Source organism: Rattus rattus, chromosome 10 (genome assembly GCF_011064425.1).
Source record: "Rattus rattus isolate New Zealand chromosome 10, Rrattus_CSIRO_v1, whole genome shotgun sequence".
Classification (NCBI taxonomy): domain Eukaryota; kingdom Metazoa; phylum Chordata; class Mammalia; order Rodentia; family Muridae; genus Rattus; species Rattus rattus.
The window spans coordinates 92,748,591-92,776,202 of NC_046163.1; the positions used below are offsets into that span (position 1 = coordinate 92,748,591).

The 27,612-nt window shown below is 37.0% G+C and overlaps 1 protein-coding gene across 1 annotated transcript in view; it reads right to left on the reverse strand.

Moving 5' to 3' along the window:
- Positions 1 to 27,612, reverse strand: part of LOC116911743 (contactin-associated protein like 5-3) — an 820,968-nt gene that overhangs the window by 118,019 nt on the left and 675,337 nt on the right. The window contains exons 14-17 of the mRNA XM_032915729.1: positions 25,098 to 25,254; positions 20,120 to 20,247; positions 19,730 to 19,900; positions 3,341 to 3,559 (exon numbers count right to left, since the gene is read on the reverse strand). Of these exons, the coding sequence (XP_032771620.1) occupies positions 3,341 to 3,559; positions 19,730 to 19,900; positions 20,120 to 20,247; positions 25,098 to 25,254 (675 nt within the window). The remainder of the gene's footprint in view (positions 1 to 3,340; positions 3,560 to 19,729; positions 19,901 to 20,119; positions 20,248 to 25,097; positions 25,255 to 27,612) is intronic.

Consider the following 27,612-nt stretch of genomic DNA (forward strand, 5'->3'; position numbering starts at 1 on the left):
CACAAACCAAATTCAAGAATACATGAAAATGATCATCCATCAGGATCAAGTAGGCTGCATTCCAGGGATACAGAGATGGTTAATTTTACAGAAAACCATCAACGTAATATATGATACAAACAAACTCAAAGAAAAAACCAACATGTTCATCTTATTAGATCCTGAGACAGCATTGGACAAAATAGAACATGCCCTTCATGTTAAAAGTCTTGGAAAGATCAGGAATTCAAGGCACATATGTAAACATAGTGAAAGCAATATATAGTAAACCAGTACTCAACATTAAACTAAATGGAGAGAAAATTGAAACAATTCCACTAAAATCAGGGACTAGACAAGGGTGCCCACTATCTATTTACTTATTCAACAAAGTACTTGAAATCATGCCCACAGGAATCAGATAACAAAAGGAGGTCAAAGGGATACAAATTGGAAAGGAAGAAGTCAAAATATCACTTTTTGCAAATTATATGATTGTATACTTAAGTGGCCCCAAAAGTTCCACCAGAGAAATACTAAGCCTGAAAAACAACTTCAGCAAAGTTTCTGGGTATTACATTAACTCAAACAAATCAGTAGAATTCTTTACTCAAAGGATAAACAGGCTGAGAAAGAAATTGGGAAATGACAGCCTTCAAAATAGTCACAAATAACATAAAATACCTCAGTATGACTCTTACCAAGAAAGTGAAAGATCTGTGTGACAAAAACTACAACTCTAAAGAAAGAAATTAAAGAAGATCTCAGAAGACCAAATAACATTCCTTGCTCATAGATTGGCAGGATGCATACAGTAAAAATGGCCATTTTTGCCAAAAGCAATCTACAAATTCAATGAATCCCATCAAAATTTCAACTCAATTCTTCATAGAGTTAGAAAGAGCAATTTGCAAATCCATTTGAAATAACATAAAACAGGAATAATAGGATAGTGAAAACTGTACTCAACAATAAGATAACTATTGGGGGAATGACCATTTCTGACCTCAAGCAGTATTACAGAGCAATAGTGATAAAACCAGTATTGTATTGGTACAGAGATAGGCAGGTAGATCAGTAGAATAGAACTGAAGACCCTTAAGTGAACCACACAACTATGGTCACTTGACCTTTGACAAAGGTGCTAAAAACATCCAAAAGAAAAAAGATAGCATTTTCAATGAATGGTACTCGTCCTACTGGAGGTCAGCATGTAGTAGCATACAAATAGATCCGTTCTTATCACCTTGTACAGAACTTAAGTCCAAAAAGATCAAGAACTTCCACATCAAACCAGATATACTTAAACTAATAGAAGAAAAAGTGGGAATGAGTCTGATCACTTGGGCACTGGGGAAAATTTCCTGACCAAAACAACAATGGCTTATGCTCTACAATCAAGAATTAACAAATGGGACCTCAAAAAATTGCATAGATTCTGTAACACAAAGGACACTCTTATTAGGACAAAACAGCAACAAACAGATTTGGAAAGATCTTTACCAATCCTATATCTGATAGAGTGCTAATATCTAAAATATACAAAGAATTCAAGAAGTTAGGCTCCAGACAGCCAAATAATCCTATTGAAAAATGGGGCACAGAGCTAAACAAAGAATTCTCTGCTGAGGAATATTGAATGGCTGAGAAGTACCTACAGTAATGCTCAATATACTTACTCATCAGGGAAATGCAAATCAAAACAACTCTGAGATTCCACCTTACACCTGTCAGAATGGCTAAGATAAAAAACTCAGGTGACAACAGATGCTGGTGAGGATGTGCAGAAAGAGGAACACTCCTCCATTGTTGGTGGGATTGCAAAGTGGTACAACAACTCTGTAAATCAGTCTGGAGGTTCCTCAGAAAATTGGACATTGCATTACCTGAGTACCCAGCTGTATCTCCCTTGGGTATATAACCAAAAGTTGCTCCAAGATACAACAAAGACACATGCTCCACTATGTTCATAGCAGCCTCATTTATAATAGCCAGAAGCTGGAAAGAACCCTGATGCCCTTTAACAGAGGAATGGATACAGAAAATATGGTACATCTACACAATGGAATACTACTTGCCTATCAAAAACAATGACTTCATGAAATTTATAGGCAAATGAATAAAACTAGAAAATATCCTGAGTGAGGTAACACAGTCACAAAAGAAAAACAAAAAAAACAAACAAACAAACAAAAAAACCAAAACACTCATGGTATGCACTCATTGATAAGTGGATATTAGCCCAAAAGATCAAATTACCTAAGATACAATTCACAGGCCTCATGAAGCTCAAGATTAAGGATGATTAAAGTGCAGATGCTTCAGTCCTTCTTAAAGTGGAAATAAAAATATTCATAAGGGGAGATATGGAGACAAAGCTTGGAGCAGAGACTGAAGTAATGGCCATTAAGAGCCTGCCCCACCATACATATACATACATACATACATACATACATACATACATACATACATACATACATATAAAATCTGTATGTAGCTGTCTCCTGAGAGGCTCAGCCAAAGCATGACAAATACAGAGGTAGCAAACCATGGAGGAATTAGGAAAAGGACTTTAGGGGCTGAATGGGCTTGCAACCTCATAAGCACAACAATGTCACCAACCTGAGCTCCCAGGGTCTAAACCATTACTCAAAGACAGCACATAAACAGACTCATGTCTCAAACTGCATATGTAGGCAGTGGACTTCCCTGTTGGGCACTAATGGGAGGAGAAGCCCTGGGTTCTGCCAAGGCTGGACCCCCCAGTGTAGGGGATTGTCAGGGTTGGTGGCAGGAAGGGGAATGCTTGAGAAGGGGGAACACCCTTATAGATGAATGGGAAGGGGTATGGGATAGGGGATTTATGGTCAGGAAACTGGGAAAGGGAACACTTGAAACATAAATAAAATCTATCCAATAAAAAAATACATCAAACAAAACAAAACAAAAGTGTCACCTTGGTTATGGTGTCTGATTATCACAGTAAAGCCCAAACTAAGACAATCGGGGATCACTAATTAGAAAAGGAAAATGATGAACTGGTGTCTTAATGCATACACTGTAAACTTCTATTACAAAGATTCAAAACAAAACTTCATAGGTATCTTAGAACAGTAAACACAAGAAGAAATAATAATAAAATAGTCTGAGATGACCCCTAAATGTTCTTAAGAGTATCCCAAACTTTTTTGCAATGATTATACAGTTATAATAAAAAATTTATAAATTTAAATTTATCATGAAAATAATACCATATTCCCATTGTTTGTTACATGTAAATACGAGGTATTGTCCATGAGGTATATCAGAAAACCATTCTTTAGGTATTTAGCATAATTTATGATTTTATGATATTTCCTACCTACAAACAATTGACTATTCAATTGAAGTTGGAAATGGCCTTTCTCTGTGGTCTCTCTCATAATCCTTGGAAAGTTGTCTACTTGCAAGGAAGTCTCCTTAAGGTTTCTCTCAGCCCGGATGTAATGCCATTGGTTGTCATTCAGAGGAGAAGGAGACTGAACAAGGAGCTCAGTGGGGCCGTTCCCAACATCAATGGCAAATGTGACTTCAGAAGGAGCTGCAGGCAAAAAGAAATAAGAATGAAGGTATAAAGATGATTGTCAGTGTGTTGCAAGTACAAGAATCTTCAGAATGTTTAGTGAAATGGATTATATGTCTCCATAAATGTAGAGAGAGAGGACACTTCTCAACATCCTGTAGCACTGCATCATGAACAGCAGTATCAAACTCTAAAAATTACATTGGATAAATTGTTGTGAGAAGACTACCTTAATATGAGTAATGGCATCCCATGGTCTGGAATTCTCAATTCAATACAAAAAAGAAAGTGAATTGAGCAGTAGCTTTCCTTCACCACTTTTTGTTTCCTGACTATTTAAGTAATATAAACCACAACTGCAAGTTCTTTCAGAATGCCTCTCCTGCTATGATGAACTTTACCCTGAAACTATGAGCCAAAATATAAAACCTTCTTTTCTTAAGTTTCTCTTGTCAGGTAATTTCTTTCAGCAATAAGATGAGTGACCAATATGATATTTGAAGGGATGAGTGGTAATGGTGGTGGTAGTGATGTTAATAGAGCTGATGATTGTACATTGATAATAATCACAGTAACTATCATGATGGTTCTGGCAAACCAGGTAAGGAAGATGTTGAAGATGGTGCTAGTCATGACAGTTACAGTGCTTATGGTAACAATGGTGATTGTAGTACACATAAAGATTAAGAGAGAGCTAAATGTAATGTTATGTAAAGCACAAAGTACAGATTTTTCTCATTTTCACCATTAAACAATTCTAAGGTAGGTACAATCACCTTCAATTAGCAATGAAAAAAAGCTGAAGCAAAAAACTGATCTTCTATATACACATTGATATCTGTCTGCAGAAGGAAAACTTTTTAACAAGTCACTCTTGTTATTACCCTGAATCATATGGTAATTTCCTATGAGCAAATAATGAGAGCAATCAGTTATACACTGCAACTGAGGAGAAGGTTGGCTCCTAAGTAACTGAAGTTTCCATATATCATATCTGGGCTTCTTCTTATCACTTTATGTTTTTTTCCTCTTTCCATAGCCTAATGAAGGAAGTGGGTTTCTATTTGACAATTGCATAAACTGTCATATCAGAGATCTCCGAGCTCAAATACCAAATAAGACCATGTTCCTCAAGACTAAACCTTAGCAAAACCACTCTTGTAAAAGTAGCTCTGTCATACAGAGCTCCAGGTAACTGAAGACAGACTTGGCTTTGCTCTCTCATGAGTCCTAACTTTAAAGATGATAAGTTGGTGACTATAAAGAACAACAACAACAAAAAGGAGTTTGACATCATAGAGCTGCCTTTTCTTGAAGAAGGTCTTATAACATTCTTTAGTTTTCTTATCTGTAAAGTGTGCGAATAAAAATATAGCTAATTGTGAGGTTGTCTGCATGCAGATCTTGATGAAATTGTTCATACTGTCTCTGGAACAAAATAGGTATTTATAAGTGAAAGTTGTGTTATTTCTGTTACGTGTGATTTTGCAATTGAGGTAAATTTATTTAGTTTACAAATCCATGCATTGAAAGAATAGAACTGAAAGGAACTGACTACATGAAAAAGAATGACAACAAAAGCAAAGGAGTTCATGAGTCATTTTCTGTTTCTGTCATTATCTTTTTCTTTCTCTTTCTCAGTGCATGTCCATGTATGTGCAGATCCGTGTGTGTGTGTGTGTGTGTGTGTTTGTGTGTGTTTGAGTGTGTGTGTGTGTGTGTGTGTGTATGAGAGAGAGAGAGAGAGAGAGAGAGAGAGAGAGAGAGAGAGAGAGAGAGAACCAAAGGCAGGCATAGAGAGAAGCACATATTTGTGGATACCTATACAGGACAGAAGTTTACCTCAGATGTCCCTACTCAGGTGCCCTCTACTTTATTTGTTTGTTTGTTTATAAATAGAGTCTTTCATTAACCTGGGGATAACAAATGAGGCTAGGATGCTTGACCCAGACAAATCTTGGGATCACTTTATTTCTTTTTCTCAATAGTAGGATTAAAAGCACATGCCACTACCCTTGAAATTGGAATGTGTGATCTGAAGTTCAAACTCAGGTCCTAATGTTTATAATGCAATCAATTTTCAATTGAGCTATTCTCCTAGCCCTGTTTTCTGTTTGTGTTTGTGTTTTGTTTCAAGTTTTATTATATATATTGCATATATACCTGCATAACATATGTATATATATATATATATATGTGCATTTGTATGTGTATTTGTATGCGTATGTATATATAGAAGCCAGAAGAGGGTGATGGATGCCGTGAAAAGGGTGTTATCATTTAAATGGCTGGAATCATTCTGGAAGTGTTGGGAACTGAATGCAGATTTTTTGAAAGAACAAGTGCCATTGAACCTTCTTTTAAGCCTAATTTTCTATTTCTTATTCAGATCATTTGTTCCATCTTGAAAGTCTGTTCATCTAAAAATCAAACATTTATGTAATTATAATGTGATGGCTTGGTTTGCATCTCTCTATATATGTGGCTGAAAGATTCATGAGGAATATTAAAGATTTGTGTAAAATCTTCACTAAATGCTTAGGTTTTAAGGCATTAGTTTCCCACTAAACAGCATATACCATTATAGGACGCTTGCTGTTATCCTCTGCCTTATCAATTCTGTCACTAAGTTGGTTTCTTGTCTGTACTGACCTTGACTATAATTTGTAATCTGACCATGTAATCTGACTATTTCCTCTTTCCCCCACTAGTCTGCCAGCTGTAGAGCAGTGATTCTCAACATGTGGGTTGAGACCCCCTTTGGGGTAGACTGACCCTGACAAAGGGGCCACATATCAGATATCCTTCATTAGATATTTACATTATTAGTTATAATAGTAGCAAAATCATAGTTAGGAAGTAGCAGTGAAAATAATCTTATGGTTGAGATTCACCACAACATAAGGGACTGTATTAAACAGTCCAGCATTAGGAAGATTGAAGAAGATTGTTTTAGAGGAATCTTTATTCCTCAGAGACCCAGCCCTTAGCACTGTGTTTGGGTATAGCAAACATTAGGGTCTGCAATCTATAGAGGAATATTTAACTACTACCATCCCAGCCCCGAGTCATGTGCTTGTGAACATATAGCTCTGGTAAAACCAAGCTGGTCTTCTCAAAAGGATAAGTGTTGCAGTTCTATTTATTGCTTTGCAGTTTTACACCTGGGTGCTAGGATCATTGTAAAATCTTTTGCAATATTTTACTAACACTCATTTTTGTTTAAGTAACTATCGAAGATCAATATTTAAAACATTCTTCTTGGACATGAAAGAGAATCAGCAAAATAATAACAGCAGTAACATTGATCATTATTAAATGCATCACATAAGCCAGACACATTGCTAAGCATTTTCCATCACTGACTTCAGCTGAACCTTATTAACTTGTGAGAAAGTACTATTTTTTCAGTGAGGGAACTGAGCAAAGTGTAAGGAGGTTGTCACAGTGGCTAGAAGAGCTAATATTAGGTCAAAGTAATTTCTCTAAACTTGGTATGAATGAATTTTCTAGAGTTTGTATGAATGAATGAGTGGTAACATAAGCCTGCATGGCTAGACTTCAGACTTCATTGCAGGTCTCAAGAGGATCACATAGTCTCACTGAACTGGGTAGGAAACTAGGACCCAGTCACAGTATCATATAATCATTAACTTTTCCATATAAGTATCACACAATTTTCTCATAATTTACTCCTTTTTTTTCTAGAGAAATCTAAGAGAACTTTGCATAGTAGTCATCCTGACAGACATGGTTCCTAGGGTGTTCAGAAATGAATAAAACAATATGAGCTTGCTGCTTTCTTTGGGAAAATAATCAAAGGAAGAGCCTGTAGATATCTCAAGAAAAAGTAAAGGAACACTTACCTACTACAAACATGTGCATGAGACACATATCTCTGCTAAAACCAAGACTGCACTCCTCAAAAGGATAAGTGCTGCAGTGTAACCAAAATTTTGTGAAGAGGAGAAGTCCTTGTATTATTCTTCCCTGTAGCTATGTATCACTGTACCCCAGAAGGAGTTCTATAGTACCTACAATCTTCTGCTCTTCCCAGTACATATATCAAAACTTCATAAAGAAGCATTAATGTACCCTCAACTCCAAGCCCAGTGCAGGAGCAAGGACAACTCTATAAAGTGTTGGTCAACTTACTGTCCAAAGAATATCTAAGATAAGTGATTGGATTTATTTATGAGATAAAAATAGTTCATTTATGAGATGAAGTTGCAAGATTATCATGGCCAGTTAACTTCTCTGAATATCTATGAACTCAAGGGCATAGTATTAATTCCATAAAATATTGCTTAATTTCTTTAGAGACATGGTCTCATGAGAAGTCAAAAGCAGCTTTGGCTCTTCTATTTCACAAATATTGTCCAATATAATATTGCTGCAATTTCCTGAAGAACACGGGTCTCAGATCTGGACAGGATTTAATTACAGATATAATATGACCAGTTGTCTTAATTTTCTTGCACTATGCCTTCTCTCGTCTCTGTCATTGAGAACTATATACTCAAGCTTTGAGCCAAAATGAACCATTTTTTTTCTTAACTTGCTTCTCTTGAGAATTTCTTCCACAGTAACAAGAAAAATAGTTGATCTGACCATCTTCCTCAACTGAAATGTTGGACCATGAATTGCTGACAAATCACAGTGATGGCCTAATATAGTATTGTGAAGAGAATGTGTTGTAATATGAAACTAGAATAATCAGTAACCAATACAGTAAAATATAATTATGAGTAATTTAAACTTTTATGATGCTCTGAATTTCTGAATATCTTCAAATCAACATCTTGGTAATATTCTTAGTAATACACTCATGAACTATCAAATAGAACCGAATCATTTCAAAATATGTTTATGTTTAATTTTAGTAATATTATATATTACTCATTTCAACACAAAGAGAAGAAGTTGGTACCTCAGAAGATAATATTTGATTGCCCACAATGATTCATTTCTTACAATACCCAAGGTTGTGGTAGGAAGCAACTGCTTTGAGAAAATTCATTTTCTCTATGGTGTTAATGGGATCTAGTGCCTTTCTCAAGTAGTCATCGCATTGGCATAAACAATAAATGTTTGTCTTCTCTTAGTCATCATCACTATTAGGAAGGTGCTCAGGCAAGCTACATACAAGTAAGACTATTTGGATGGCAGGTTAAAAAACTATTTCATTTTACGGGTACAGCTAGGTTTAGGCTGAAGGAAAGATTCGAAAGTGTAAGAAGATGGAAATAAATGACCACGTCTCACCTTATGGAAGAACTTATCCTGAGATAAAGAGAGTCCTATGTTTTCTTCATAGACTGATGTAACTACTACCCCTGAATTTCTCATCTTGTATGCCAGTTAAAATAAGTTTATAGTGACTTTAGCCAAATGCATCCTATTGACATCTAAGAGCCACTAATTCCATGATGCACAAATAAATAATGAATATGTGAAAATTTAAGAAAGTGGTATATGGAGTGGGACAAAGTTTACATATATAATACAATCTAAACTATCTCTATGATATCATGCTGGTACTTATGGTTAGATGGTCAAGTCAGTAATGTGTTTGCAGGAGTACCCGTGTTTGATTCCTAGACTTTTCAAGAAATGGCCAAACATGTGATACATCTTGACAGTTTCAGCACTGTGGAATAAGAGACAGGATGATATATGAGGTACACTGGCAGCCAGTATAGCCTAGACAAAGAGAGACTCTGTCTCAAAGAAGGAAGATCACATTTCTGAGAATGATACCAAACATCATTTGACTTGCACACCCACACTAAAAAGAAAGAGAAAATAAGAGAGAGAGAGAGAGAGAGAGAGAGAGAGAGAGACAGAGAAAAAGACAGAGACATAGAACTATAGAGACAGAGACACAGAGACAGAGAAAGACACAAAGAGAGATTTCCCATACTACTGTGTCATGACAAGATATCTACATCTCTCTGCACAGCCAAAATGAATTTATATTGAGAAACAGTAACTATTTCTGCTATCCAATTAGGAACCCATTGACTCTGACCTAAGAACACAGTGGCTCTTTGGTTTTTCATGGACTGACACTAAACTCAAGGTAATGAAATTGAAATGTCTTAGTTTGAAGGGGGGGGCAAAATGAAGAGGATTTGAAAAACCATGGAAAATGCCGTAGCTCTGTCAACATTCTAGATATATCAAATTGGGAAAATGACATTTGGATAGAGTAGAGGAGTATCAGGAGATGAATGGCCTGCAGGGTTTCTTGTTATGAACTCTTTAGCATAAAAATGTCCATCTTCTTCAATGTGTAATGTGATTGTATTTGGGTTTGTCATCTTGTTTGAGATTGGCATGTCTGACCCTCATAACACCCCACATTCTGGAGGTACCCTAGAATATCTGCTGCAGCCAGTGCCACAGATCTTGTAGCAGTTTTGCTGAAACCCAGGGACATATGAGTCAGGTTCCAGATAGAGACATTAAAGCCAGTTAACACCATAGATAACCAGAAGGCAAGAGGCAAGTAGAAGACCAAAAGCAACAGAAGCCAATATAGATGCTACCATCAGAACTCAGTTCTTCCACCACATGTAATAAAAACACCCAAAAAGCATGATAGTGGCCTAAAATCACATCTTATGAAGATAATAAAGTCCTTTAAGTAGGACATACATAACTTGCTTTTAATAATACAGGAAAACACAGTTAAGCAGGTAGAATTCCTTAAAGAGAAAAGAAATAAATCCCTCAAAGAAATACAGAAAAACACAAAAAGGTGAAGGAATTGAACAATGCAGTCCAAGACCTAAAATGGAAGTAGAAAAATAAAGTAATCTCAAATAGGCAAGCCTGGAAGTGAAAACCTAGGAAAGAGATTAGGAGCTACAGATATGATCATCACCAACAGAATACAAGAGATAGAAGACAGAATCTCAGACATAGAAAATACTGTAGAAGATTTTGATACAGGGTTAAAGAAAATACAAATCATTAAAAGAAATCCTAAAGCAAAACATCCAGGAAATCCAGGACACCATGAACAGATCAAACTGAAGAATAATAGAAATGGTAGAGAGCACAGTTTCCTAGCTCAAAGGAACAGAAAACCTCTTCAAGAGAATCTCAGGCAAAAACTTCCCAAACCTAAAAAAAAAAAAAGATGGTCGTGAATATACTAGAAGCCTACAGAACATCAAATAGAATTGACCAAAAAAGAAAATCCTCTCCTCACATAATAATCAAAACAATAAATTCCCAAAACAGAGAAAGAATATTAAAGTCTGTAAGGGAAAAAGGCCAAGTAAGATATGAAGGCAGACCTATCAGAAATACAAAAGACTTCATAACATAGACCCTAAAAGTCAGAAAATCCTGGACAGATGTCATCAAGATTATAATAGAACACAAAGACCAGCACAGTCTACTACACCAAGCAAAACTCTCAATCTCCATAGAAAAACCAATGTATTCTGTGAGAACAACAAATTTAAACTCTATCTTTCTACTAATCCATCCTTACAGAGGATACTGGAAGGAAAACTCCAACACATGAATGTGGGGAGCGGGTGTGGCAGCAATACCAAGATGGCGCCCGGGACTGCTGCCAAGTCTTATGACATGCACCTGACTTCCTCATACACCCAAAAGTAAGCCACGCCCATCGTGAGAGCTGCACAGGCGCACCATGACACAAGATCAGGCCATTTGGCGTGGACCTATGAACTGAGACTATGTAGACTGTACTAATGGGGCGTGGTTATGGGTTTTTGAGTAGGGAGTGTGCTTGGGCGTAAGAGATCACTGCTTGCACGCAGAAAGAAAGGGTCTTAAATAAACTGCTTTGAGAAGAACGTTGTGGTGTCGCTCCTTTCTGCAGGACGGAGACGGAGATGACACACGGAGGGTAACTTCACCCATAAAACATGAGATATTAAGATTTTCACAACATACCCAAAAGAATAGAAGTATGTCTACGTAATACCACTGCCAGCAACAAAAAATAGCAGGAATCAACAATCAGCAATCTTTTTTTTTTTTTTATATTTCTGAACATCAATGGACAGATTCAATTCTGCAGTAAAAAGAAGAGGCTAACAGACTGTATAGGAACAGGATCCAGCATTTTGATGAATATAAGAAATACACCTCATTTACAAAAGTAGACACTACCTCAGAGTAAAGGTCTGGAAAAAAGTTTTCTAAACAAAAGAGTCCAAGAACCAAGCAGGAGTTGCCATTGCAATATCCTATAAAATAGACTTTCAACAAAAAGTTGTCAAATGAGTTGGGAAGGAAACTTCATATTCATCAAAAGAAAAATCCAGCAAGAGGCGGTCTCAGTTCTGAATACTTATACCTTAAATGCAAGGGTACCCAGATTTGTAAAAGAAACTTTACTCATGGTCAAAATATACATTGAACCTCAAACAATAATAGTGGAAGACTTCAAAACCCAACCTCACTAATGGGCAGGTGTTGCTGTAAAATTATAAATGATTGACTGTCTTTTACTCCACACTACATCCTGCACCACAGTGCCCGAAGACATCTTGTAGATATCTTCATCTCAGTCTGCAAAGCATCTCACCCCCTCTGCTCCATCACATATCACACTGCTGATGGCTTGTCTCTGAGCCTGGCAGCAATCTCTCTACCTATCTCGTTCCTAAGGCAGGTTTCTATCATGCAGAAATATACATCCCAATTTTGTGGTGGCCTAGTGTCTCCAGCCACCACATACTTTCTTGAACCTAAATCACCACATGAAAGAACACAAAACACAATAACCTCTGATCCAATTGATAAGATATAATTGCCCATATAGACATACAAAGCCCTGTACATATCCATCCTTTAAGAATACTCATAACAACCTATAAATGTGCAGAGAGGAATCTTAACATCTGCCTCCATGTTCTCTCTGCTGCTTCTCCTGCCTCGCTCCAGTCTCCTCCTTTCTCTAAAACTTTACTCCTGACCATCCTTCCTTCTCATCCAATGACAGGCCTCATTCTATCTTATACCTGCTTCACCTATATGACATAATACAGCAGGTGATTGAAAAAAGAAACCAAATAGAGACAGAGTGAAACTAATAGACGATATTAAACAAATGGATTTAATAGAAATATACACAGTATTTTATTCTAAATACAAAGAATATACCTTCTTTTCAGAACCTTACAGTACCTTCTCCAAATTAATCATAAACAGTCAAAAATAATCAATCAAAAACAAACCTCAACAAATTCAAGAAGACTGAAATAATCCCAGGCATCCTATCAGATCACCATAGAATAAGGGTAGACTGCAATAACAAAAACAACAGAAAGCCCTCATACCCATGGAACTGCCACAAGTCTACTTAATGATAACTTAGTCAGGGAAGAGATGAAGAAAGAAATTAAAGAATTTCTAGAATTCAATGAAAACTAAGAAATAGCATACCCAAACTTTTGGGACACAATGAAAGCAGTGCTAAGTGGAAAATTCATAGCACTAAGTGCCCTTGTAAAGAAAGTGGAGAAATTCCACACTACCGATTTAACAGTATATCTGAAACCCCTCGAACAAAAAGAAGCAAACACCCCCAAGAGTTAGACTAACAAACTAAAGGACACATAGACAGTATCCAAATTAATACAGTTGGAAATGTAAAGGGGGACATAACAACAGAGACTGAGGAATACAAAATATCATCAGATCTTACTAGAAAAGTCTTTACTCAACAAAAGTGAAAAATCTAGATGAAATAGATGACTTTTTAGATAGATACCAAATAAAGAACAGGTAAACTATCTAAACAGCCTTATATGCCCTAAGGAAATAGAGTCATTAAAAACCTTCCCACCAAAAGAAAGCTGAGAGCCAGATGGATATAGGGCAGAATTCTGCCAGACTTTCAAAGAAGAGCTAAAACCAATGCTCCTCAAAATATTCCATGAAATAGAAACAGAAGTAATATTACCTATTCATTCTATAAAACCACAGTTAGGATGATACCTAAACCACACAAAGGCCAATAAAGAAAATGAACTTCAGAACAATTTCTCTTATGAATATTGATGGGAAAATACCCAATAAAACTCTAGCTAACAGAATCCAAGCACACATTGAAAACCATCATTCAGGGGTTGGGGATTTAGCTCAGCGGTAGAGTGCTTGCCTAGGGAGAGCAAGACCCTGGGTTCGGTCCCCAGCTCTGAAAAAAAAAAAAAAAAACCATCATTCATCACAATTAAGTAGGCTTCATCCCAGGGATACAGGGATGATTCTATATCCAAAAAGGCATTTACAGAATCCATATATAAACAATTTCAAAGAAAAAAAATCACATGAGTGACTTATTAGAACTTAAAAAGCATTTGACAAAATACAACATCTTTTCATGTTAAAAGTATTGGAGAGATCAGGAATTCAAGGCCCTTACCTAAAAACAGTAAAAGCAATATAATACAAACTATCCAGCAATATCACATTAAATGGAGAGAAATTTGAAGCAATCTCACTAACTTCTGGGAAAGGACAAGGTCACCCACTCTCCTTATCTCTTCAACATACTACTTGACATTCTAGCTAGAGCAATAAGGGGACAATTTGTATCAAGTGGATACAAATTGGAAAGGAATAATTCAAAGTATCACTGTTTTTCAGATGACTTTATAGTATACATAAGTAAACCCAAAATTTCTACCAGAGACCTTCTTACAGCTGAAGAACAAAGTCAGCAAGTGGCTGGATAAAAAAATTAACTCAAACAAATCAGTAGCCCTTTTTATGTAAATGATAAACAGACTGAGAAGGAAAATAGGGTAACAACAACCTTCACAATACTCACCAATAATATAAAAGATATTGAAGTGACTCTAACCAATCAGGAGACATATCTGTAGGACAAGAACTTCATGTCTTTCAAGAAAGAAATAGAAGAACACCTCAGATGTTTGAAAAATCTCTCATACTCATGAATTGTTAGGTTTATCATAGTCAAAATGGCCATCCTACCAGAGGCAGTCTATGGATTTAATGCAATACACAACCAATATTTCAACACAGTTCTTCATACACATAGAAAGAGCAATTTTCATGTTCATATGGAAAAAAATCACAGACCAAAAAAATTCCAAGATAACAAATAAAATTCTTAAAAAAATAAAAGAACTTCTGGTGTAAGCATCATCCCTGACCTCAAGCAATACAGAGCAATAGTGATAAAAAAAAATGTATGCTATTGGTACAGCATTAGAGACGTTGATCAATGGCATAGAATTGAAGACCCAGAAATAAACTAACACCCTTATGGCCACTTGATGTTTGACAAAGAGGCCAAAAATATAAAATGGAAAAAAAAGCATCTTCAATAAATGGTTCAGGTCTAACTGGCAGTCTGAATGTAGAAAAACAAAAATAGTTTCACATTTATCTCATTGCACAAAGCTCAACTCCAAGTTGATCAAGGACCTCAACATAAAACCAGATACACTGAGTGTAATAGTGTATAACTCTATGGATCAGGCTCTAAGGTCAAGAATTGATTAATGTGATCTCATGATACTGAAAATATTTTTATGGAAAAAGTCACAGACAATAGGACAAATCAGCAATCTACATATTGGGAAAAAAATCTTCCCTAACTCCATATTCAATAGAGGGCTAATATCTAAAATATACAACAATCTTAAGAAGATAGCCTCTCAAAACCGAAATTACCTGATTTTAAAAGTGGGGTATCCAGTTAAATAGAGAATTCACAACAGAGGAATCTCCAATATCCAAGAAACACTTAAAGAAGACCTTATTTACTGAAGAAATGCAAATCAAACTAACTCTGAGATTTTACTTTATACCAATCAGAATGGCTAAGATAAACAACTCAGATGATGACATCACTTGCTGGAGAGGATGTAGACAAAAAGGAACACTCCTCTATTGGTGATAGGACTGTAATCTGTTATAACAACTGTGTCAATCAATCTGGTGGTTGCTCAGAAAATTAGAAATAGACCTACCTGAAAACCTAGCTTTACCATTGTTGGGCATATACCCAAAAGATGCCGCCATTATACCACTGGGACAAGTACTCTACTATGTTAATAGTGACCTTATTCGTAATAGCCTGAAGCTGGAAACAACACATATGTCTCTGAAAGAAAGAATGGTTACAAAAAATTGGGATTCATTTGCACCATTGAATACTATTCAATCATTAAGAACTAGGACATCAAGAGGCTTGCAGAAAAATGAATGGTACTAGAAAATATCACCTTGAGTGAGGTAACACAGACTCAAAAGAACATGCATGTATATACTCATTCATAAGTGAATGTTATACAAAAGGTCCCTAGGATACCTAGGATGGAATGCACAAAACTTAAGTTTAACAAAAATAAATTTAAAAAAATACAAGTTCAACAAGCAGAATGGCCAAGTGAGAATGCTTCAATTCCACTTAGAAGGGGGAAGAAAATAATAGCAGGACACAAAGGAAGGGAGGGACTTGGGTGGGAGAAGGGAAGAGGAGGGGATAAGAGGAACAGGATCAGTTACAGGGCCCAGGGATATGGAAGAGAATTCCAGAGGACCAGCAGAATATATGGAAATATTCAGCCTCAGCAGTTTAGAAGTTGGTAGATCCTCTAGAAAGTACCAGAGACATGGAAGTTAAGAGAGTCTCAGGACTTAATGCAAGTAACGTTGGATGCAGTACCCAACAGTGATGAAAGCAAACTTGTAGAGTCCACTTCTGGTAGATAGACCAGGCCTCAATTCGAATGACGGGGTTGCTAACTCATAGTCAAAATTTCTGACCCAGAATTGTTCCTATCTATAAGAACTGCAGGGAAGCTGGAGAGATGACTCAGCAGTTAAGAGCACTGACTGTGTTTCCAGAAGTTCTGGGTTCATTTCCCAGAAACCACATAATGGATCACAACCATCAGCAATAGGATCTGATGCCCTCTTTTGATGTGTCTGAAGACAGTGACAGTATACTTATATACATACAGCAAATAAATCTTAAAAAAAAACAAAAACAAAAACAAAAAAACTACAGGGACAAAAATGTAGAAAAGACTGAACAAATGTGATGAAATGACAGGCTCCCTCTCCTGAGGTGGCACCAAGGCTTTACATTATTACTTATATGATGGTGTGCTTGTAGGCAAAATCCTAATATGGCTGTCGTCTGAAAAGCCCAATCAGTAGCTGACTGAGACAGATGCAGATACTTTCATTCAACCATTGGACTGAAGTTTAGAACAGAGGCTGAAGGAACACCCATTCAGAGCCTGTCCCATATGTGGCCTGTACATATACAGCCACCAAATTAGATAAGATGGATGAAGCAAAGAAGTGCAGGCAGACAGGAACCGGATGTAGATCTCTCCTGAGAGACACACCCAGAATACAGCAAATACATAAGCGAATGCCAGCAGCAATCTACTGAACTGAGAACGGGACCCCTGTTGAAGGAATTAGAGAAAGGACTGGAAGAGCTTAAAGGGGCTCGAGACCCCATATGAACAACAATGCCAACCAACCAGAGCTTCCAGGGACTAAGCCACTACCCAAAGACTATACATGGACTGACCCTGGGCTCCAACCTTATAGGTAGCAATGAATAGCCTAGTAAGAGTACCAGTGGAAGGGTAAGCCCTTGGTCCTGCCAAGACTGAACCCCCAATGAACAAGATTGTTGCAAGGAGGGTGGTAACGGGGGGAGGATGGGAAGGGGAAGCCCATATTGAAGGTGTGGGGGAGGGGTTAGGAGGATGTTGGCCCAGAAAGCGTGAAGGGGAATAACAATCGAAATGTAAATAAGAAATACTCAAGTTAATAAAGATTAAAAAAAAAAAAAAGGTCTGAAGAGATGTCTCAGTGATTAAGAGCATGGGCTGCTCAGCCAGAAGTTCTGAGTTCAATTCCTAGCAGCTCACAATCATCTGCAATGGGTTATGACATCCTCTTCTGGTGTGTATAAAGACAGCCACAGTGTACTCATATACAAAATACGTAATTGTTAAAAAAAAGAGTAAGAAAGCATCTTTTCCCTTTCATCTGTATGATTTTTGACTACTGTCTGTAATCTGAATGTATGCACTCTGGTGACAGCATTAGAGTCAAAAGAGCTCAAGACATTCCAAACCCTTGATGATTTTGTCCATTTTCTTTCTACTAAATAGGAGATAAACCTAAGAAAAATTCTGCATTAAAATATTTTTGGAATCAAAGTATACATATATGTATATTATACATACACATGTATAAATACATATTTTTCATTAGAAAACTGAGGAAAGAACCTTATATAATATATAATAGTCAACATTAACTCCCTAACATTATTAACTTGGTATACTACTTTTATTTTTATAATGAAGATATTGAGTCTGAAATCCAGGCTTTTTAAATTCAAATAAGAAAAACTAATATTTTCTGGTCTTAAAATTCCTCCATGTTATAAGCAGTTCAAGTATGGACAGAAGGATTGAAACAGTATGCAGTGTCTAAATATCAATATGCATTCATTTTCTTTTAAAACAATCATGTTTAAAGTCATCTTGGATTCAAATTAAAATAGTTCAAGCCTAACTTTCGGGAAGGGGGAGTCAGTAACTTGCTGCCCTTCAAACATCTTTATAAGACTTTACTAATGAATTACACTGTGGGAAGAGTAAATAGATTCAGTATTAAACTTGACCTGAAATATCAAGTTCAAAGATTTTAGGCCCTAAAGCATTATTTAATTTTACTAAGCCATTAAATATGTGAAAAAATATTTTCTGTAAAGGTTTTTGAGTACTTAGATATTTTGAAGTCTCTAGAGTTGATTCTAGAAAGACAGATATGGACAGAGTTATAATTTTAGGACTTTAGTATAAAAATGGTTTGCTGTCCAAACTTGTCCTTGTGTTAAAAATATTCCCAAGCTCTTTTAATATCAATGAGGTTTTTATAAAAAAAAAGTTTTATTGAAAATAAATAAAACATATTATTTTCTCAGTGTAATAGACAGGCTATTAAAATTTGTAGTCTCATTTACCATGAACAAGTATAGGAAATCAATTTTAGTGAAGTTATTGAGAACTTTGGGAAAATACAAAGTAGGGACAGACGTCTAAAGTTATCATTACTGAAACAGACTAAAACAAGGTTTTGCTATTTTCATAAAAATTAATCATTGCTAGATTTAATTTTCCTTTGGTACTTATCTGTGGTTGTTAGCATTCTGACATGCAGTGTCTCACTGTAGAAAATCGTCCCATTCTCATTTCTTTAGTGTTTCTTTGCCTTTTTGATCATTATTTCACAGATTTCACCAATGTCACAGATGAAAAGAGGGTCTTTACAAAGGTGTAAACATGCATCAAAACCTGCACATGCACTGCTGTTGGTGAAAAAAGAGGTCAAAACTGCATGAATTCTCACTGAGTAGTTACGCTCTCTTGGTGGCAGGAGGTAAGAAATCATGTGCTTGTGCATATGTGTGTGCAAGGGCATCTGGTGTGTGTGTGTGTGTGTGTGTGTGTGTGTGTGTGTGTGTGTGTGTGTGTGTGTGTGTGTGTGTGTGTGTGTGTGAGGTGTGTGGTCATGGTCATGAATACCAGAGGAAATGACCAAGTTCGTCTTCAATTACTCTCCATTTCAGTTTTTTGGAAAAATGTTTCTGCCTGAACGCAGAACTCACCAATTCTGCTAGAGGAAGAACACTGCCCTGCCTGTCTGTACTTCCTCTGTCATAGGAATTGCATGCTATGTTACTTAGGTTCTGGGAAACTGAAACCAGGCCCTCATGCTGGCATGAAAGTCATTTACTGGTTACGCTGTCTTTCAGGCTCATAAAAAATGACCTCTGAAGCATGGGTACAAGAGTAAAGTAGATCCTAAATATGAAGAGAATGCTCAATAGCAGTCATCCCTGTTTTCCATAGAGTGTAACATTGGGGTGTGGCAGCTTAAAATGACAGCTAAAAATGACCATGCCTTAATAAAAAGTGCAGCCTGCAAAAACCTACCCTGATGAAACAATAGCAAACTCTCACAGGACACAATAAATCAGAACACTTTAGCTGCATTTGACAGTTTCAGTACTAGTTATCCTTATAGTGAGTGTTGTTAGTTTGACCTTAGAAACCTGTACAGTGGTTAGTGGCAGAGGTAAAGTAAACCTCAGTGACATTGAACTCATAAATGAACACTTACAGCTCAATTCAAGTCGGAGGAAGTCTTTAATGCCAAGATTTTCTATGAAAACTCCAGATAAAGCAGTCGTTTTAAAAAAGAAGGAAATGTCAACGCTGAATTCCACATGGGAGGTAGGAAAGTGGAGGTAAGATGCTTCAGTAGAAAAGGAGACAGCATTCCAGAAGTGTCCTGTGAAGCAGAGAAGCTTTAAACATGCCTGGTTTGTTTTTAGTGGTGTTTGAATAAGAAGTGGGCTTGTGGGTAATTTTCAAGACTAGGACTCTCAAGGGAAAAGGGGTAATGGAAACAAAATGTCCTGTGCTCATGCAATTCTGATATAGGACAGTGAGTGAGAGTGGGGGTCAGGGGTAGGAGGTGTATGGGTAGGGGGGGGAGTGTTGTACTCACGGTCACCATAGCAACGCAAGGGGCCAATTCTCCAAGCAGCTTCTGAGTTTGATCTGTTTGTATCAGTGATAATTATCTGAGTTACAGGCAAGTGATCTTTGAAGGAAAGAAAGCCAGTATCGTTGGCCCTGCAGAAGATAAATGTAAGGGAGGGAGATAAAATGTAGATTATCTACAGATTCTGTGGTAAAATCCCTCTTTTATATAGAGACTTGGATTGGATAAGCCTGGCTAGAGTTGGAAGGAGCATAACAGAAGGTCTTTTATTTCAGGCCTGTATGAATAGTTGGAATACCACAGCATACTTAAAAACGAACAGACAAACAACCGACTGGATATTACATCTTCCCAAAATGTGCTTGCAGAAACACAGGTAGTTGATGAAGATTTCAGTGCTGATTGTAACCAAGAGAACACAGATGCTCTCTGCAGCATTAATGTGACATTAATCATCACTTCACTTTCCTATAAAAGCAGATCTTCTATCTGAAGAAATAACTTCAAAACAGACCTCACAAATCCCTTTCAAAACTCACTTAAGGGACTTGGTTGAACCACCTTCCAACAGGGTTTAGTCAGCTTTGAATGTTCCTTATCACCTTTTAAGTTGTCTTAAAATGAGCCTATACTTAATTGGTTGCTGTTTGCTTTGTTCTTTAGAAAGATCTTGCTGGTTAATGGCTCTGGCTTTGTTCTGGTTAATTATGCAAATATGGGATTACTTAGGATTTTTGTTCTTGTTTGTTTGTTTTTTGGTAGGAATACAAAGAGAGGAGGAAAAAGCTAATGTTTTTTCCTCTTTTAAAGCTGTCATCTGGAATCAGGTTGAAGATTGTAACACTTGGTAGAGCATAAAATTTTGAAGTGAAAACCTGTGTTTCTGTGGAGTTGTCAGTCTAATATACTTGGTGTTTGAGCATGGAGACCTGAAACTGGGTTTCTGAACTTCCAAAAAATAAACCTACTCCTAAGCACTCACTTTTAGAGCTAGGGACGTGAAAATCTGCGGCCTACATTTTGAATCTAAGAATGGATTCCCGAGTATTAGTGTATCACTGTATGAAGACATTCTCTGATACTCTACTGGCAGAAAGCAGCTCCTCCTGTGTGGAAGTTGGTATACCACCACATGATTACCTTCCCTAGCCATTGCTGCAGGCATGGCAACAACTGTGAGTCCTTCAGTTGACCTTGGTAGGTCTCAGACTGACTGTCCCATTCACACTGGCTTTCTCCACATAACACATTTCAATCGATTGGTTTTCAGTTTGCTAATTTGCAATCATTTCCAGACTGGTTCTATAATATTACACTTTGGTTATCTTGGCAGATGCTGTGGGAGAGTACCGCCTCCTTGGTTGCACACTAACAGCACTTATGCTTTATTCATATGTAGCAAGTCCATTCAGTGCATTTTACTCTTACAAGAATCCTCATTTTGAGGTATTTCAAATTTTCCAAAATATTTCTTTACTTCATCCAGAATTGGATAGTTGAAGAAAATTTTATTCGGTTGGCATGGTATTTATTTCTTAGTGTTCATCCTTTTATTACACATATACATTTTACTATAGTTTTCACAATCATAAACGAAATATTCAAATCAATGTTGTTTCTTAAGATTAACTTAGGAATTTGTAATATTACAGAAATTAATAATATTAATAATCACACTCTTTTTACAAAACTGACTACATGCTATATCTAAGTAAAGAATATCTGCTGACGCCGTTAGCAATCTCCAGTAACAACTACTACACCTTTCCCTTTTTTAAAAAAAATCAAATCAGGACCTGAAACACCAAGGTACTTAATGATTTAGATCCTTTAGTTAACAATTAACAAATGCAGAATTTAAATTTCCTATTCAATAATAAAAATGTAGTGTTTTATTACAATCTAGGAACAACTGTATATGATAAGTGCATGATCAGCAGTGCTGTGGATGTGCAAAGGAGATTGGATTAGCTCTTTTCCTTGTGCATAATAATTCTGTACATTAATCACCAGTCATTGGAATTATGTTATCAGCCATATGCTTTTCAATGGGCTGTAGAAGCACAGGAAGAAAGAGATGACATCAGGAAGAAAATGAGTAGATTGTCAAATAAGTGCTGTCCTGTGTCACTGCTACTCCAGAAAATTCTGAGCAACAAGAGGTTTCCAGGAATATCTCTGGGTGTGGCCATTTGATACTCTGGTGAGGGCTGATTACCTTTCATTCCACTGTTTGAGTTACTGTCTTATTCAGGGTTTTATTGCTGTGAACATACACCATGACCAATACAAGCTTTATAAAGGATAGTGTTAATTGGGGCTGGCTTACAGGTTTAGAAATTCAGTCTATTATCTTCAAGGCAGGAGCATAGCAACATCCAGCTGGGCATGGTGCAAGAAGAGCTGATTTATACATCTTCATTCAAATGAAGCCAGGAAAAGACTGGGCATCATCAGGCAACTAGAAGGAAGATCTCCAAGTCCATCCCCACAGTGACACACTTCCTCCAACAAGACCACACATTGTAAAGTGCCACTCTCTGGGCCAAGCATATGCAAACCATCAAATTCCACTCCCTGTACTCAGTAGGCTTGTTTAAACACAGAAGTCTATGGAGGGCATACCTAAATTTACCATAATAAAAAAGTACAATTACTCCAACTTCCAAAGTCTCCACAATCTGCAGCAGTATCAACAATGTTAAAAGTCCAAAGTTAAAAGTCTGTTCTGAGATCCATCCTATTATTTAAATGTAATCGCTGATTTAAGGCAGGCAACCAGCAACTCTGTCATCATGTCTGATGTCAAAGCAGTCTTCAGATCTCCAAATCCTTTTTCATCTTTGTTGACTGCAACAGATTTCTCTTTTCAGAGCTGTAGAAGCATCTTTCCTTAGGAGATAGGCCACAGTTCTGGCCTATCTTGCTTGTGGTCTCCAAAGCAACATCAATATAACAGCTTATTGTTTTAATATCTGACATCCATATATGATCTTCTGGGTTCCTCCACAGGGCTAGCAATACTTCTCCATCTTTGCCCTCTGTAGCACTCTAAGCTCAGTTTGATCCACTGCCACTGCTGTTCTTGGTGATCATCCCATGGTACCTGCATCTCCAATACACAGATCTTCCACTGCAATTAGGCTTCACCAATAGCCTCTCACAGGCTCTGTTCATGGTGCTAAGCATACACAAACCATCACAATTACCTAGTCCTCCAGAGCTCATCCAAACTCAAGGATAGGTTATTAGGATGCAAATAGCATATATTGTTTATAAAGCAGTTAAAGATCTCAGAACTTTTAACTGACGAGTTTAAAACTGTCTACAATGTATAATCAAACTGCTCCATCAACACAATTTTGTTTTCCTATTTACAGAAATTGAAAATATTCACACAGCTTTCCTAAGCATGAATATAACAGTTATAAGCTCTCCTCTTGATTTTTAACTTAAAAGAAACTAGTGTGTAGCCTGGGTTACTTAAAGTGGGAAGGTACCATTTTCTGGGCTAGGGTTGAAGGACTCTAGTTCTTACTGAAGTATAAGAGCTATTAAGAGGCTTGGTCTGCTAGAAAATAGGTAGGTTATGGAGTTCTTGTGAAGATCCATAAGGGGTTTCACCAGTTTTATATCCACCTCCTTAGGTCAAGATTAGACCTTGGATTAATGCTAGGCCAAGTTCCATTCTCCACCCACAGTTCTCGAGAGGCGCGCAGACATTCTTGAAAATCCGAAGAATGTACTGACATAGTCACCTGACACTCTGGGACCAGATAGAATTCAAATGCACATGTCATATGCTTACTAGCTATAGATTCAAAGGTCAATATGCTTAGCCAATAATTTTATACTGTAACCTTGCTGATGCAACCTGTACCATTAAAAATATAAAAAGTGGTTGCTTATAGTGATTTGGAGTTGACTTCTAGTCACTTGCCATGAGGGGCTGATTGAAGGTTGACCCCAATGTGTCAGAAAATAAACCTTTTGTGTTTGCATTGAGCTATGTTCTCCTGCCCCAATTGGTGGATTGGTTGTCTCCCAGGAGTTAAGACTCACTTTGAGCCTTACAGGGTCCCAGTCTGAATAATAAGGAGAAAGAAAACTGAGCATCTGTATTCACCTTTCTTTGCCTCCTGACTGTGGATGCAATGTGACAAGCTGATTCAAGGTCCTGGCTCCATGTGCTTGTGCCGTGATAAAATGCACCTTTATTGATGTGTCAAATAAATGACTCCTGAATTTCCTTTTTTTCTATATAAAGAAAATCAGTTAATATACCCCTCTCCGAAATGTTCAAAATTTGTTTCCCTGAAACTTGTAGCAATTTTCTACTGCATCAGAACCAAATAGATTAAGGGCCAGGTGGCTCACATGGCTTTGTTTTTCTGGGAGAAATGGTAGATTTATTTGTTCCTCTCTACAATGCCGTAATGGAATTTACTCACACACACACACATACACACACATACACACACACACACACACACACACACACACACACACACACACACACACACAGAAGGAGTATGGATAGAAATAGAACAATTTAAATCCAAAGCTCAGATTACATTGCATCACTTGCTTAGAAGGAAGGTTCATAATAGAAGGAGGTGTTGGCACAAAACTCACTATTATTCCTTAACTTTCAAGAGCAGACATTACATTATTTTTAATATTATTTTTTGTATACACTTTTTATGTATATGAACCACTTGTACACAGTGCTCATAGAGGCTATAAGAGGACATTAGATCTTTTGTGATTAAGAACAGTTGTCAGTCAACATATGGTAACTAAGACATGAATCCCAATCCTCTGAGAGACCACCAATTGCTTTTATAGGCTTCTAGGCTCTTTTATTCAATGCAGCCCCAATTCTGATTAAAGTTGATGTCTGCATGTTTTTCTTTTACTAGCACTTTTGTGTACTAGTTAGCATTTATTCTCACTATTGGAAAACTGAATTTCTCTTTACCATTCGTCTGTGTCAGCATCACAATTGCAAAAGTATCCAATGTCCAGGCAGCTCTGCTCCAGCCCACATCCACACTTCTGGATTCCAGGAACAGAACCTCCCCAGTAGAGGTGCTTTTCATTGGACCTCCCAATCCACCAGGTGAATGGGGCTCCATCTGAAAGAGACGATATTTTGTAAGTCAGGAGTGCAAACTGAAAAACTACCGAGGAGTTCACAGTGGTGTGTGTGTGTGTGTGTGTGTGTGTGTGTGTGTGTGTGTGTGTGTTTGTGTGTGTGTCTGTGTGTGTGTGTGTGTGTGTGTGTGTGTGTGTGCATGTCTCTGTGTGTGTGTGTCTGTGTGTGTGTCTGTGTGTGTGTGTCTGTGTGTGTGTGTGTGTGTGGTGTTTGTGTGTGTCTATGTATCTGTATGTCTGTATGCTTATGTGCATGTAAGGTCTTTCTTCTCTTCCTTGCCCCTCTCTTTCCCATACTGTCTGGATTCCACATGTTCTTTTCTCTTTTATCCATTTCAATTCACTGTATACCCACACATACAACTGTACATATAAAAAGATACTTTTATTAAAATAATGTCATTAACTTCATATTCATTAAAGAAAAAATCCACCAAGATGAACTCTCAATCTTACATATCTATGCTCCAAATACAAGGGCAGCTACATACATAAAAGAAACCGTACTAAAGCTCAAAACACAAACTGTACCTCACACAAAATTAGTAGGAGATTTCAACACCCCAATATCATCAATGGACAGATCAGGGAAACAGAAATTAAACAGAGAAATAAGCAAACTGAGAGAAGCCATGAACCAAATGGACTTAACAGATATTTATAGAAAATTGTATCCTAAAGCAAAAGGATATATATTCTTCTCACCATCTCACGGTACTTTCTCCAAAATTGACCATATATTGGTCATAAAAGAGGCCACAACAAATACAGAAAGATAGAAATAATCCCATGCGTCCTATCAGACCAACACGGGCTAAAGCTGGTATTCAATAACAGTAAGGGAAGAACGCTCACCTATATATGGAAGTTGAACAATGCTCTACTCAATGATAACTTGGTCAAGGAAATAATAAAAAAGAAATTAAAGACTTCTTAGAATTTAATGAAAATGAAGATACAGCATACACAAACTTATGGGACAAAATGAAAGCTGTGCTAAGAGGAAAACTCATAGCTCTGAGTGCCTGCAGAAAGAAACAGGAGAGAGTATATGCCAGCAACTTGACAGCACACCTAAAAGCTCTAGAACAAAATGAAGCAAATACACCCAGGAGGAATAGAAGGCAGGAAATAGTCAAACTCAGAGCTGAAATCAACCAAGTAGAAACAAAAAGGACCATAGGAAGAATCAACAGAACCAAAAGTTGGTTCTTTGAGAAAATCAACAAGATAGCAAAACCCTTAGACAGACTAATGCGAGGACAAAGAGAGTGTATACAAATTAACAAATTCAGAAATGAAAAGGGAGACATAACTAGAGAATTAGAGGAAATTCAAAAATCATCAGATCCTACTACACAAACCTATATTCAACAAAACTTGAAAGTCTGCAGGAAATGGACAATTTCCTAGACAGACACCAGGTACCGAATCTAAATCAGGAACAGATAACCCATTTAAACAACTCCATAACTCCTAAAGAAATAGAAGCAGTCATTAAAGTTCTCCCAACCAAAAAGAGCCCAGGTCCAGATGGGTTTAGTGCAGAATTCTATCAGACCTTCATAGAAGACCTCATACCAATATTATCCAAACTATTCCACAAAAGTGAAACAGATGGAGCACTACCGAATTCCTTCTATGAAGCCAAAATTACACTTATACCTAAACCGCACAAAGACCCAACAAAGAAAGAGAACTTCAGACCAATTTCCCTTATGAATATTGACGCAAAAATACTCAATAAAATTCTGGAAAACCGAATCCAAGAGCACATCAAAAGAATCATCCACCATGTTGAAGTAGGCGTCATCCCAGGCATGAAGGGATGGTTTAATACACAGAAAAACATCAATGAGATCCATTATATAAACAAACTGAAAGAACAAAACCACATGATCATTTCATGAGTTGCTGAGAAAGCATTTGACAAAATTCAACACCCCCTTCATGATAAAAGTCCTGGAAAGAATAGGAATCCAAGGCCCATACCTAAACATAGTAAAAGCCATATGTAGCAAACCAGTCACTAACATTAAACTAAATGGAGAGAAACTTGAAGCAATCCCACTAAAATCAGGGACTAGGCAAGGCTGCACACTCTCTCCCTACTTATTCAATATAATTCTTGAAGTTCTAGCCAGAGCAATCAGACAACAAAAGGAGATCAAGGGGATAAAGATTGGAAAAGAAGAAGTCAAAATATCACTTGCAGATGATATGATAGTATATTTAAGTGATCCCAAAAGTTCCACCAGAGAACTACTAAACCTGATAAATACCTTCAGCAAAGTGGCTGTGTATAAAGTTAACTCAGGTAAACTAGTAGCCTTCCTCTA